The sequence below is a fragment of the Brassica rapa genome, chromosome A07, assembly GCF_000309985.2.
Source record: "Brassica rapa cultivar Chiifu-401-42 chromosome A07, CAAS_Brap_v3.01, whole genome shotgun sequence".
NCBI classification, from domain to species: Eukaryota; Viridiplantae; Streptophyta; class Magnoliopsida; order Brassicales; family Brassicaceae; genus Brassica; species Brassica rapa.
Genome location: NC_024801.2, coordinates 11,199,544 through 11,213,615, shown reverse-complemented (window position 1 = coordinate 11,213,615; position 14,072 = coordinate 11,199,544). Strand labels below are relative to the sequence as shown.

The window sequence follows — 14,072 nt, the reverse complement described above, 5'->3', positions numbered from 1 at the left end:
GCTGTGAAGCAAACATAAACTTGTACCAACCAATCACCTCGTGTTAGCAATCATATTATTGCCTAATAATTTCTACACTAATACTCACGCAATCTTTTCAACTTCGATTTGCTAGCTCTTGAATTAGGACAACTATTGCATATATGATCGTTTCGATGAGATTTATGCTTTTTTGTCTTTGTCTCTAAATCTGAGACTCCATTTTGTGTAAAAGAAACCCATTCAAAATGTCACAACACCAATTTTAAGAACGCATGTGTCGTGGGGTTAAAAAAGAAGAAGAAGAATGCATGTGTCGTTATCGTTAGGAGATCCAAGCTTAAGTCCAATGCTACTATGATAGCCTATGGTTATATTTTTTTTTCTCGATGCAAAGAAAGCTAATTAACTCGGCGATTTTTATATTTGGTTTTCTCCAATAGACCACTAAGATAAAATTATATTATATATGTAACGTTCTCTTTTATTGAAAATATAATTTTGTTAATTCAATGGAAAAGAAGATTTCCAATGTATTTCTTTTGGATGGTTACCAATTATATATCTTGGGATGTCATCACAAGTCATAACTACAAACATCGTTATCGATTTGTTAACGAGAGATTGTGAAGGATTCTTCAAAGGAAGCGTCTGCAAAAGTTGACACGTAGGGAATTTTTGATGTTTTAAGTCACTTCTTTTGTATGCTTTATTGCCAAGTATTCTGACTATTTAGTTCCCAAAAAGATTTATAAGAATTAGAGCACGTACTATTGCTGTCTCTTTGTGTCACGGACCGCAGCTCTCGTGAGACTTTTATATGAAGGATAAAATTAACTTTGGCATCAATGGTTGACAAAAGAATGTAGTTCAATATGTGTAAAATGTACAATTTATATAAGACATTGTTAAGAAAAATCAAATAATTATCATCTATCTATTACACATCTTGGAAACCAACGAATTTGAACGTGATGAGTAATAGAATTGTGTTAGCTTTTCAAGACTTTGTGAGTGGCTCAATTTGCAACGCCAATGATTACTACTTTGAGAGTTTCAATTCAGTAAAAAACTGGATATGGTTTGAATTTAGTAATACTGTATAAATTGAATGGATGTTATTTTTTAAAAATCATACTATATAAATATGACTCTTTATATAAATAGACCAAACCGAATAAATCGATTAATTAAAATATAGTAGTACAATTAGATATAAATTATATAATATAACTCATAATATATATACACTTTATTTTATTCATATAATCTTGATATTTAAACATTAATTTGACTATTTTTTTTCAAATTCAAGTTTATGTTGAAAGACATTTGTGTTTTATTTAATAATCTTATGATATTATTAACTTAGTATTTTTTTAATTTTATTAAAACTATTATAAAATGTTAAGTAATATTTTTGATGTATTTAAATATTTATTTCTAACAAAATATTTAAAAAATATTAGTAAATGTATTTTTTAAATTATTTAATTTCATTTTATTTAAATTTTCGTTTATAAACCAAAACTATATTCAATTTTAATTTATAATTATATTTTATGATAATTTAAATTAAACTAACTAATTTTTGAAAGTAAATTTAAAAAGATTATAAGAAGATTTTAAAAAGATTTTGTTACAACATTTTAAATATATTCATTTGTCTTTCAAATAAAGAGATAAATATATTAAAAGATATAATAATGAACTTATGTAAAATATGGTATTTTCTAGGAATGGTCTAAATTAAAAAAATCAAACATAAAAAAGTCATAACTTCTGTTTTAATATATTAAATGAAATGAAAATTCGAATAAGTATTTAAACAACTTGTTATTTTTCAAACTTTTGGGTCGAACAACTTGTTCTCTATAATTAGCTAAAAAGTTAGGAAACCAGTTGTTTTAAAATATATCTCAACCGATTCCAATACACATGATTTCCAAGTTGTTCATCAATTGTTGTGACTGAGTATGTGAAAATTACATAGTAGTCTCTCAGATAAGTAAAATAACCAAAGTATCTTTACTATGTAAAACAACCATAATTGCCAACATAATTGAATCACAATGAAAATATTGGTTTTCAATCTCATAAGACAGGTAGAATTGTCGGCTGTAAAATCGGTCGTAATATTTTCATAATTTGTAATAACATAACTAGATTTTGACCCGTGCAACCGCACGGGTGTTTGTTTTCAATTTTCTATACATAAATTATTGTTTTAGAAAATAAGTGATATATATTTTTAATGTTAATCATATACTTAAATATTTATATAACTATTTCAAATACAATAATTTTATAATTTACATGTTATAATTAATTAATTGTTTAAATCTTATGTATTTGCCTCTTCTTATTATATATTTATCTTATTGTATTTGCATTTAGTTATTAAGCAAATTAATATATTCATGAGAAAATATATTTAAAAAATATTTTGTATTTAATTTATGCTAAATTCTAACCCGTATTTCAAAACTGGATTTATTTTTACCAATATATTTATGCTTATTCATTTTAGATAATTTATTATTAGACATGTATTATATAGTTTGTTAATTTTTAGTCGTTCTATCATCATATTATATTTTAAATAAATAGTTTATATTTATGAAAATAAAATTTATAAATTTATCAATTGAATATAATTTTATCATATTGATTTTAGTATAATAATTATATTTTAACATGATCATGACTATAAAAGTAGATAAAATAGGATATAATTTATTTATTTTCATTTCTAAACGATAACTTAAAATACATTAAGTTATTGTTTAAATATTACACTGATTTATTAGAATTTTTAAAATATAATATATAAATATATATTATATTTAAAATGAAAATATATTATGATTAAAGTAGTTACAAAGATTTTATATTATTAACTTTAAAGAAATACATGTTAATTTTTATACATGTATTATATAGTTTGATAATGTTAACCCATCTTACCAACATATTAGATTTTATTTTTGAACATAAATATTTTATAATTACGAAAACAAAATATATAAATATATAAATTTAATACAATTTTATTATATTTAGATCAATATAATAATTTTAATTTAATATGATTGATTATGATTATATAATAACTAAAATATTATAGATTTTTTTTATTTTTCATTTTATATAACTGAATATATTAATGTATAATAATATTTTAAACTAATTTCGAAATTAGTGAAAATATTTAAATATAATTTTAAAAATGAAGATCTTGTAAAAATCTTTTAAAACAGATTTGTTTGAATTTTAAAATAAATATATTTATATTTAAAATGAAAAGATATCAAAAGATACTATGATTAAAATATTTTAAAAATTATATTTATTATTAGTCTGAATTAAAATATAGTATGAAATTCTATGAATAGGTCCATTAGGTCCATTTTTTAAAAAATCACACATGAATCAAGGTTGTGACTTCTGTTTTAATATATAAGATTATCCAATGTTAGAAAATTAAAAAAAAAAACTACTCTGAATCGATTCACATATACAATTAATTTGGGCTGAACTCAACTTTAGCTAACAAAACACAAACTGGGTATTATATGTGACTGATTATGTATTATCTTACTATAAATATAGTAGTTTTTTTTTTAATCAAAAGTTCTCCAAGTGCACCATACAAGTCCATAACATTTTGGTCAACTAAAAATACAAATGAAATAGATGGACCTGTTTAGGTCCCATGGGGGGTCTCGTTTATTGGGTCCACACACGTTACTCCATTGAGTGGATTTTGGTTTGGTGGCCGAAGTTGCTTCCAGGCAATGCTAACCCGAGTTCCGTATCCCACAAACACATTCATTTTATATATTTGGAAATTGCAATGGGTTGATCAATAACATTTTATTTGTTTCTTATCTAAATCACAATCATGAAAATGGGATGAAGTGATTGGTTTGGTGTTGTATTTATAAGATATTATCATATGGTTAGAGGATAGATATAACACTATATCAGGAAGTATAGATTAATTCAACTAAAGTATTAATAGCTAAGTGATGGTAAATGTAACTGTTGGAGATAGGCCATTGATCAATCTTCGCTAAACATATTTTTGGGAGCAGTTTCGGAATTTATACTGGAACACACCGTTACCATACACTCTGGAGAAATAGCTCTTGATTTGAAATGGCCTCCACCATCATAAAATATTACATATTATTTATTTATTTTAATACCTATTACTATAGCCACAATCTAATATGAAATTTAAAATAAATCGTGCATAATTGTATTAGGAAAGATTCCTTGTCATTCCACATTGGCTGGCTGTGCTAAACACGTTGGCAAGTTAGATAAGATATGCTTATCTTCACACAAATATTTGACAGTTATTATTAAATGATTAGATTATGGAGCAAGCTTGGTTCCCTAGTTCTTCCTTCAACGATCAATTATATCCCTACCGAGTTCATATATTTTGATAGAATAACTATAGATTATTGTATACAATCTGAGATCCAAAATATATGAAAACTCGGTAAACTTTAATACATCAGTTCAGTTTAATGATATCATGATAATTCTATAGTGATTTGATGAAAATCAAAATATGGAGAATTCGATATTGCTTAGAAACTTTACTTCGGTCTACAGAAAATTTGATCAATATATAAAGTACGATCATGCAATCCTAAATGACCGTTTATAAATGTCTTAAGTGAGATATTTCTGAACAAGTTAGTTGTAGTTGAGCCAAAGTGCAAAATATGAAGTGGATATAGCACATGAATAATTTTTCATTTTTTCACTTTACTTAAAAATAAAGGAATTGTAAAGTATCATTATGCTGGTTTGTGTAAATTATATACGACTTTGTGGGCTAGAAATTGGAAGATAATGATGAGAAATCGCATTAAAAAAACGAAAAGTCAACCAAGTTGTGAAGTAGTGGAAGTATGTGGTGGGATTTATTAACTAACTTACAATACATCAACGTATCATACTGCACGTCCTTTTTTACGTACCTATGACTCCATATATGACAATACCTCTCTTTTTGGACGACATACATGACCATGGACCTGTGAATTTACTAGTTATCAATTCTTCTTCTTTATTGATTATTCTTTATTATTGATTACTTAATTAGACGTTTGATACCATGTTATATGTATGTTTGTTTAATGGAAATCCGGTCGACAAACTTTGCATCAGCGATTTACAAAGACCAATATACATGTGGTTTGAAAGCATACAATTATTTTTTTTCCTTTTGCTTTGTTTTCGAATTTTTAACAAATCAATTTATTTTATCCACAAAAAATCAATTTCTTCCATACTTTTCGAATTTTATTTATGAACCATTTTTGCCAAATAAGAATTAAAATATTATTTCGTTAAAACAAAGAATTAAAATATTATTTATGGGTACGAAGGTCAAACCTCTGACCAATAGATAGGCCGATGGATGCAACATGAACAGTATATTATATTGTGCTGGTTGTCAGACGAGATCAGACAAAAGAATGATGGAACAAGACTTATAAACCATTTTATTAGATACGTCAAAAACAAAAATCATTGAACAGTTCTTTTTCAAATAGTTTTTTTTTTGGGATTTTTGCAAAATTGACCTACAACTTAAAGTCAAACACAAAACTAACCTCCTTTTTTTTTGAAAATTGGTTTTGCCCTATTCACCCCACAAGTTCATATAATTTACGAAAATGCCATCAATTTTTTTTTTTTTTTTTTTTCCGAAAATGACATCTTTACTCTCTCACCCTCATCATCTTCAAGTAATTACAAGATTGCCATTGTCATCAATACCACAACCACCATGAACAACCAATTTGAAGCTCTTAATGCTCCTAAAATCGATTTACCCTTCTTCTTTTTCCATTCTTGTGAACTAAACACAACATATCTCTCACTTTCTCTCCACAATGAGCTAAAAAAACCCAAGATTTTGATTCTAAATTTTTTATGGTTCATAGAGTCATAGAAGCTAACGATTATGGGTGGGTGACTTCCGTTTGTGATTCTGTGTGCTTGGAGAAGCCTTATGTATGCTAAGGAACTTATCTCACCAATTTAAGGTATGACATCGAGTTTTTTTCCAGATCTGTTCGTCAGACGACTTACTTGGGAAGTTGTCTGGCTGTAGACGACTTACCTTTCAGTCGTCTGGCTGTAGACGACTTACCTGGAAGTCGTCTGGTCAACGCAGAGGTTATTTTTGCAATTGACTTTGAAATTTGTAACCTGAGACGACTGAAAGTTAAGTCGTCTACTATTGTTTGGTTTCAAAAAAAATTCCAAAGAACCTAGACGACTTACATTTCAGTCGTCATAGGTTAGTTTTGTATTTGACTCGATAATTTCAGAAGTTTGACTTCCCCAGACGACTTACATTTCAGTCGTCTGGCGAAAATTAAAATAATAATATGTTTTTTAAAGTAAACGACTTACAATTAAGTAGTCATAGGTTAGTTTTGCAATTGAAAAAAAAACTTCAAGATTTAATTATACACAGACGACTTATAATTCAGTCGTCCACCAGACGACTTAATTGTAAGTCGTCCAGGATTTTTTTCCGAGATTCTGGTCAAACCTCGTAAATTCTGGACGACTTACATTTCAGTCGTCTCGTGGACGACTGAATTATAAGTCGTCTGTATATAATTAAATCTTGAAGTTTTTTTTTTCAATTGCAAAACTAACCTATGACGACTTAACTTTAAGTCGTCTACTTTTAAAAAAATATTATTATTTTAATTTTCACTAGACGACTGAAATGTAAGTCGTCCAAAAAGTCAAACTTCTGAAATAATCCAGTCAAATGCAAAACTAACCTCTGACGACTGAAATGTAAGTCGTCTAGCTTTTTTGGAGTTTTTTTTTAACCAAACAATAGTAGACGACTTAACTTTCAGTCGTCCGAAATAACAGATTTCAAAGTCAATTGCAAAAATAACCTCTGCGTTGACCAGACGACATATAGTTTAGTCGTCTAGACAACTTAGATTGAAGTCGTCCGCGTCTTCTCAACTAGTTTTTAAGTCTTCTACGTTAGTTTTTGAATAACTTGTATTTTTAAGAGTGATAAGTAACTTCAAGATATGTAAAACTCATATTTACAAAATATGTTCTCTCCCTTAGTTTTACTAAATTTGACTAAGTTTTTCAATGCAAACTTATAAAAAATATGATATGCTTTGACTAGTTACTATTGTTTGTTTCCATCTCTTACCAACATTCTTGTTTATTAAGATGAGAAAAAGGCCATTGGAGTTTATTATTGCATATGAGAGATCCAAAGATAAGAAAAAGGCTATTGAAGTCTATTATTTCATTGATTTGTAAATGTGTAAACACATTGTTAGCACATTTAATACATCTTGGAAAACATTATTACTGATTTTACAAAAAATTCACAACTAAAAGAGTATACATGCACTTCATAAAACATACCACAAACAAAACTATTATAGATCATTCATCTACAAAGACAAGCTTGGATTCCACTTGAGTAGACAAGACCAGACAACTTTTAAGAAGTCCAGACGACTTCTAAGAAGTCCAGACGACTTCTAAGAAGTCCTGACGACTTCCAGAATGTTCAGACGACTTTGCCAGAAGACTTTTAGGAAGTTCGGACCACTTCCAGACGACTTTACAGGAAGTCCAGACGACTTTTAGGAAGTCCAGACGACTTCCAGACGACTTCCAGATGACTTCCAGACGACTAACAAGTAAGTCGTCCCAGAAGTCTTCCAGATCTGAAAAACCTGCATATTAAATCCAGATCTGAAAAACCTGCATATTCAAAAACGTTCAAATGGCTTAAAAACAGAAAAAATGAGTGGAAGATTAGATAAATCTACCTTTACAGAACACACAAAAATACATATCTAAAAATAATAGATCTACCTTTAAATTAGTGGAAGATGAGTACCAAATAATTAAAAACCTGCAAAAAAAAAATAGATTAGTAACAAAGACATGAGACAAAATTGAAAAATTCATATAAAGTTTGGTGTTTTCAAGTCAAAGAGATTAGAGTGGGTTTGGAGAGTTTTAGTATGAGAAAAAAGTAAGAACTTTATACAACAAGAAGTTACCAAATGAAGAAAAATCAGACATAAGAACTTACCAAAACGCTCAGAAAAATCCAGACGACTTCCTAGAAGTCCAGACGACTTCCTGGAAGTCCAGACGACTTCCTGGAAGTCCAGACGACTTCCTGGAAGTCCAGACGACTTCCTGGAAGTCCAGACGACTTCCTGGAAGTCCAGACGACTTCCTGGAAGTCCAGACGACTTCCTGGAACTCCAGACGACTTTGTCAGAAGACTTCCAAGAAGTCCAGACGACTTCCAGACGACTAACAGGTAAGTCGTCCCAAAAGTCTTCCAGATCTGAAAAACCTGCACATAAAATCCAGATCTGAAAAACCTGCATATTCAAAAACGTTCAAATGACTTAAAAATAGAGAAAATGAGTGGAAGATTAGAAAAATCTACATTTATAGAACACACAAAAATACATATCTAAAATTAATAGATCTACCTCTAAATTAGTGGAAGATGAGTACCATTTGATTAAAAACCTGCAAAAGAGATAGATTAGTAAGAAATACATGAGACAAAACTGAAAAATTCATATAAAGTTTGGTGTTTTCAAGTCAAAGAGATTAGAGAGAGGTTGGAGAGTTTTAGAATGATGAACATTACATTTTTGTTGCAGCCATTTGAGAGGAGGAGAGAGAATGTGTAAATTTTTCTTTATATAGGGAGACAAAAAATCCAATTAGATTAAATATTTTTTGACTCAGACGACTTCCTGGACGACTTACATTTCAGTCGTCTGGTGAAGAAATTAAAACAGACGACTTACATGTAAGTCGTCCAGAAGAGTTTAATATTTTTAGCGGGAAATTAAATATTTTTAGCGGGAAACTAAAATAGAAGACTTTCCAGACGACTTACAAGTAAGTCGTCTGGACGACTGAAATATACGTCGTCCGGGTAAATTATTCAACAGACGACTGAAATATAAGTCGTCCACACCCTAAACATAACCCCTAAACTTAATTATCTAATTAAACACTTCATAAAACCAAATCAAACTTGAAAAGTGTTTACTATACACAGAAATAAACACATATAGGTGAAAACTAATTTTTGAAAAAAACATTTTAGTTTTCCAAAATCTAACCCTAACAATACATACAATACTACAACATATGTTTGACAAACTCCTAAACCAAAGTATTTCATGATTCACTACTTCCACTCATATATCTTCAAAACAAATCAATTTTATCATATCTTAATTTATATCAGTTAAAACTGTTTATAATTACTTGATTTTTATTTTTTACGCATCAAAATATTTTTTACAAGATTTATAAATTATTTTTAAAATAAACTGGTACCAGACGACTTACACTTCAGTCGTCCAGACGACTTCCAACATCTCAGACGACTCAGACGATTTACTGGGGCTATATTCGTAAAAATGGCTTCTGTTTTTTTGTTTGGTCACAAGGGGCTGAGCTGTAATTTCACTAGGCTTTTAGGTTAGTTTTGCATTTGATTCAATTTTGGGTATAGGTTTGGAATTAAAATCAAGTTGTAGGTTAGTTTTGGCAAAAACCCTTTTTTTTTATAATTTTTGTCATAAAATAGCATTCAAAAAAAATAAAGAAAATAACTAAAATAATTCTTTTTATTTTTTTTATTTTTATTTTTATTTTAATTTTTAAAATTTGAAACTTTATCATCAAAACTCTATGGCTTAACTCTAAATCTTTAAGTGTAGGAAAAGGCAAAACTAGACACACAAAAACCCCAGGAACAATAACTCAAAGACATGATTTTGATGTTGTTCATGTAAAATTAGCGAAACCCTTTGTTCACTTAAGAGTTAGTAGCTTTGGATGAGCCCATTTTAAAGCCCATAAAAGCCCGTTAGCTTTTTTTGTTCTTATAGTTTCGGTGTTTTTCTTCTAATTGTGCAAATCATCTTCTCAATTTGTTCTTCTTGTCTCGATTCTTCACGCCTCAGCATATCCGAGTTTAGGGTCCGATTGATTTGGCGTGGATGGCATCGAATCCTCACAGAGGCGGTGCGGCACCGTACAGATCCAGGTGCTCCTTTTTGAGATTCAAAATCTGGTTTCTTCCTCTGATCAGAGAAAACTAAAGGGTTTTGTAATTGGTTGCAGAGATGGGCTTAGCACAAGAAGTGGCGCTGGGTCAGAGGAAATCCAGCTAAGGATTGATCCCATGCACTCTGACCTCGACGACGAGATCACTGGCCTCCATGGTCAAGTCAGGCAATTGAAAAATGTAATCCCATTACTCTTTGAGGAGTCTATGGTTCTGAATCTCTTTGATCATCATAACGTTGTCTTCCTTAAGTTATTGCAAAGGACTAGATATTTATTAGTTGCATATATGTTTGCTGAGTGGTGATTAATTATTTGACTTTTCTATTCGTTTTATATTCCTTGTGTTTTGCACATAACTTATCTTTTGGTTGCTTATTTTTCTGATGCAGATTGCTCAAGAAATTGGGTCAGAAGCCAAGTTTCAGAGGGACTTCTTAGATGAGCTGGTATGTTGTTGTTCATGTCACTTTTGTTCTTGATTCAAATGTATTTGCTTACTCACCACTCAATTATTCTGGAATCTACACCAATTTTAGGAATGAATCTTTTGTAAATCCACAGTTTGAAGGCTTATATACTGAGGGTCTGCTATGGTCTGAAGTCTGAAAGCTGGTGGGTAGGATAGGAATAGATATTTTCAATCTCTGCTAGTTAGGTGAACGCATTAGGAAATGGTTTCAACTTAAAATGGACGGCGGTCTAGTCATGAATGAGAATATGGTGTTGAATATAGAACAGCCAACAGAGATTGTGACAAAAAAAAACTAGATTTGGTGGTTGTGCGAGTCTGGCAGAAAACATACATAAAAGTACTGCTATAAACATACCCTAGGATGTAAAATAGCAAGTGAACCTAATGATGTTCTTGTCTAAAACATAATAAGCTTTACGGTGTTGTTTATCTTCTTTTTTTTCATTTTGTTACAGCAAATGACTTTGATCAGAGCGCAAGCGGGGGTGAAAAACAACATAAGGAAACTGAACTTGAGCATCATGCAGAGTGGCAACAACCATATAATGCACGTGGTTCTTTTTGCTCTGTTCTGCTTCTTTATTCTCTACATGTGGTCCAAGATGTTCAAACGATGAAAGACTGGTATCTGGTGTTAACCTCACGAAAAAAATAATTGATGCAATGTTGGAAAGTTGTAGAAATATCTTTTAGTTACGGTACGACATTCTTGTGTGGTTCTTCCCGTTCAGTGTTGTATAGAGTGCTTTTTTTGAACAATTCATAACCGCAGGCAAGATTGTGTTACATAACCACCGGCTGAGATACTTTTAGCCTTTTATTTAATTTCTTTGTTAGACCTGTTCAGAATCTGGTCTGTCTCAAGTCCTAAACCCGATTCATGATTCAAGTCTATTCCGAAAGATAAGTCTCAGCAAGTTGTTGACGATTGTTGGGTTCATAGTCAGTGTTCTGGGTCTACTATTCACTTCATGATCTCTCACGTGGCTTGTTCTTATTGGTGACTAGACTAATCTTACGATGGTAGCGACTGCACATGATAAAACACTCTACGCTGCAGGTAGAAAAAAAAGAAATTGGATGAGATAACTATAAAAAAAACAATAATTTACTAACTAACTAAAATTCTTTTCTTTTCCTATTTCTCTGCAAAATTAATAGTTTTTTTTTAAAGCTGATTTATTATGATATGTAAAAGATTACAATACTACAATAAATTGTTTATAGTATTGTATAGTTTGGGATTCGAACCCCAAACCTGAGTGTAAAAGTCTTTAAACCTTAACCAGTAGACTACAGTATTGTAATAGCTTTGAATACATGTTCTTTTAATTATCAAAGACTTGGAGATTCGGAACAATACAATATCTAGCTTAGATACTACCCGACCATATAACGTTCTTGTTTCGTTTCCATGTCTTTTGCCAGGTTTGTCCATTGCGTTTGATCTCAGCACTGGAATGAATGGCCAAAAACGCAGAGGGCTTTGGTGAGAGCTGGAAAAGCTGCTTTGTGTCAAACAAAGAGAAGCCGATCAAGAAAGTCACTGGCTAGGACTCATGGTTTCCGTTTGAGGATGCGAACCATTAGTGGTCGAGCCACCATCAAGCGCCGACGTGCCAAGGGACGTTGGAACCTCTGCAGTCTGCCCTAAGTCCAACCCCAGCAGCGGCAAACAGGCTTAAAGCTCGTTTTTCTCCTCATTTTATCTCTAATCTTGCCTGATATGCTTCTTCTTTTTATGTGTTCTCCATTCGTTTTAAATCAATTTCTTGGGATACTTGCTTCATTAAATTTTAAACATAATTGTAACGCTGTTAGCAATTATTAGTTTGCTTATTTCAGTATAAAATCATATAACCGAGTTAGCTAGTCAAGCAAAATGAAAGCATACTGAGCGACACCACACATGCCTTGAGGCCACTCCACATCTCTACGAAGTCTAATGTAACCATTCTCTCCCCGAGTCGTACCCCATGAATTCTTAGCCCGCCAATACTTGATTCCTTCTGGGCTTGTCCGTACCCAACCAACGTCATTGCATGATTCATAAGTGTCCCAGTGTCTCCGGCATTATACACTCCACTTGGATGAAACTGTTTCCTTGCAGCAATCCCCACCGAGACGGCCTGTCGCGATACAGCCTCAAGCAACGCACACTCGTTTTTTTGTTGAACTGCATTGAACTCTTTGATCTGCATGGCGGGTTTGACGTGTGACTGGCAAGCCCCATCTTTCACTTGGTAAGGATATGCTTGATCTGAAGCAATGCCTCGGTTTGATACAATGTACAGTACTGGAAAGCATATGTCATTGACTCATTGATCTGCCTTTGCAGCCATGGTTACGCGCTCTATCACAATCTATAAGTTGCTGTTTGGACAGTGATACTAGGTTTCTAATAGAGTGTATATACTTAAGTTAATTATAGATAGTTAGCTTAGTCTAATCACACATGTATATAAAGAGACATTTGTACATTCATAATCTTTAATGAAGATATTTCCCCTTTATTCATAATCTTTAATCTTTTACCTCCCCCCGCTGTAATCGTCGAGAACCCAACAAGCACCAGCCCCATATATTGATTACTTCAGAACAAATCTCATTATAAGAAAACATATTAAACCCAATTCCAAATAAGTATCCGAAAATAATTACAAATTTATAATGAATACTTCAAATAAATATAACATGTATTAATAATTCAAATACTTGATTTTTTTTTTGAAACAATTCAAATACTTAGTTTAATGTATATATTTTTAACCAGAAAAAGAAGAGTATCGTATTTGTTACCCTGTAACCTAGAATGATCACCCGAACGTGGGTATTAAGTTTTGTATGTGGAGTTAAATTATGACATTAAGTTACTAATGAAGACATTCACTACATTCTTACCAATCCGTAGAGACTTGTTATAATATGTAATTCTAGCAAGCTTACCACATCCTCCTTGTTTTTTTACAGGTGTTACAACTCCTCCCTTTCTCCAGTCCTTACTCTCACCAACGCGGCTGACGTTCCAATTCCAAGGTAGCATCGTTACGGATGGTGAAGTTACGTTAATATCACTGATACCCCGTGTTGGTGGCTAGGAACTCCTCATCGGTCAAATCCGTGAACTCGTTGACACCAAGTTTGTAGCTTTGATTCCCCTTGTTATTGAAGTTCTCAATGAATTCCAAGTTTTTCTTGAATATTTTAAGCCTCATCTGTTTCTCCGACTCATCGCTATAAACTCGAGAGAATTGGATCATCCAGTGTTGGTGGTAATCAGCAATGGTTGTCTCCTGAAAAATGATACGGGATGTAGCTTGAGAGATCCTAAGATCCATGGAAAGAATAGTAACCAATGCGACACTACCATATATTTTTTTTGGTTTTGATGGATACGATAAGTAAGAACATATGAAAATTTCAAGCTTACACAAAAAGTATGAAAGTGTTTAGTATTTATAAAAATGTT

At 31.3% G+C, this 14,072-nt stretch overlaps 3 protein-coding genes across 3 annotated transcripts; 2 read left to right on the top strand and 1 right to left on the bottom strand.

Annotated features, from left to right (window-relative positions):
- Positions 1 to 9,858: 9,858 nt before the first annotated feature.
- Positions 9,859 to 11,464, top strand: LOC103828987 (bet1-like protein At4g14600). Its single transcript, XM_009104635.3, has 4 exons — positions 9,859 to 10,108; positions 10,186 to 10,309; positions 10,521 to 10,577; positions 11,059 to 11,464. The coding sequence occupies exons 1-4, from the start codon at positions 10,062 to 10,064 to the stop codon at positions 11,218 to 11,220; spliced, it is 390 nt and encodes a 129-aa protein (XP_009102883.1). The 5' UTR covers positions 9,859 to 10,061; the 3' UTR covers positions 11,221 to 11,464.
- LOC103828986 (ananain) lies at positions 11,171 to 14,038 on the bottom strand. Its single transcript, XM_009104634.3, is given in 5 exon segments — positions 11,171 to 12,621; positions 12,624 to 12,915; positions 12,917 to 13,001; positions 13,519 to 13,685; positions 13,687 to 14,038. Coding segments are annotated over 5 exon segments (948 nt in total). The 5' UTR covers positions 13,942 to 14,038; the 3' UTR covers positions 11,171 to 12,472.
- On the top strand, positions 11,920 to 12,455 carry LOC103829105 (50S ribosomal protein L34, chloroplastic; the record flags this gene model as incomplete). Its single annotated transcript, XM_009104776.3, is given in 3 exon segments — positions 11,920 to 12,088; positions 12,091 to 12,248; positions 12,250 to 12,455. Coding segments are annotated over 3 exon segments (366 nt in total), but the record flags the coding sequence as incomplete, so codon positions are not given.
- Positions 14,039 to 14,072: the final 34 nt, after the last annotated feature.

What these genes read in the sequence shown, in the direction of transcription:
- LOC103828987 (XM_009104635.3), top strand. Translation starts at nt 10,062, where the DNA reads ATGGCATCGAATCCTCACAGAGGCGGTGCGGCACCGTACAGATCCAG. An exon ending in AAGTCAGGCAATTGAAAAAT is followed by an intron (nt 10,310 to 10,520) that starts GTAATCCCATTA and finishes TTTCTGATGCAG; the next exon opens with ATTGCTCAAGAAATTGGGTC. An exon ending in GGGACTTCTTAGATGAGCTG is followed by an intron (nt 10,578 to 11,058) that starts GTATGTTGTTGT and finishes ATTTTGTTACAG; the next exon opens with CAAATGACTTTGATCAGAGC.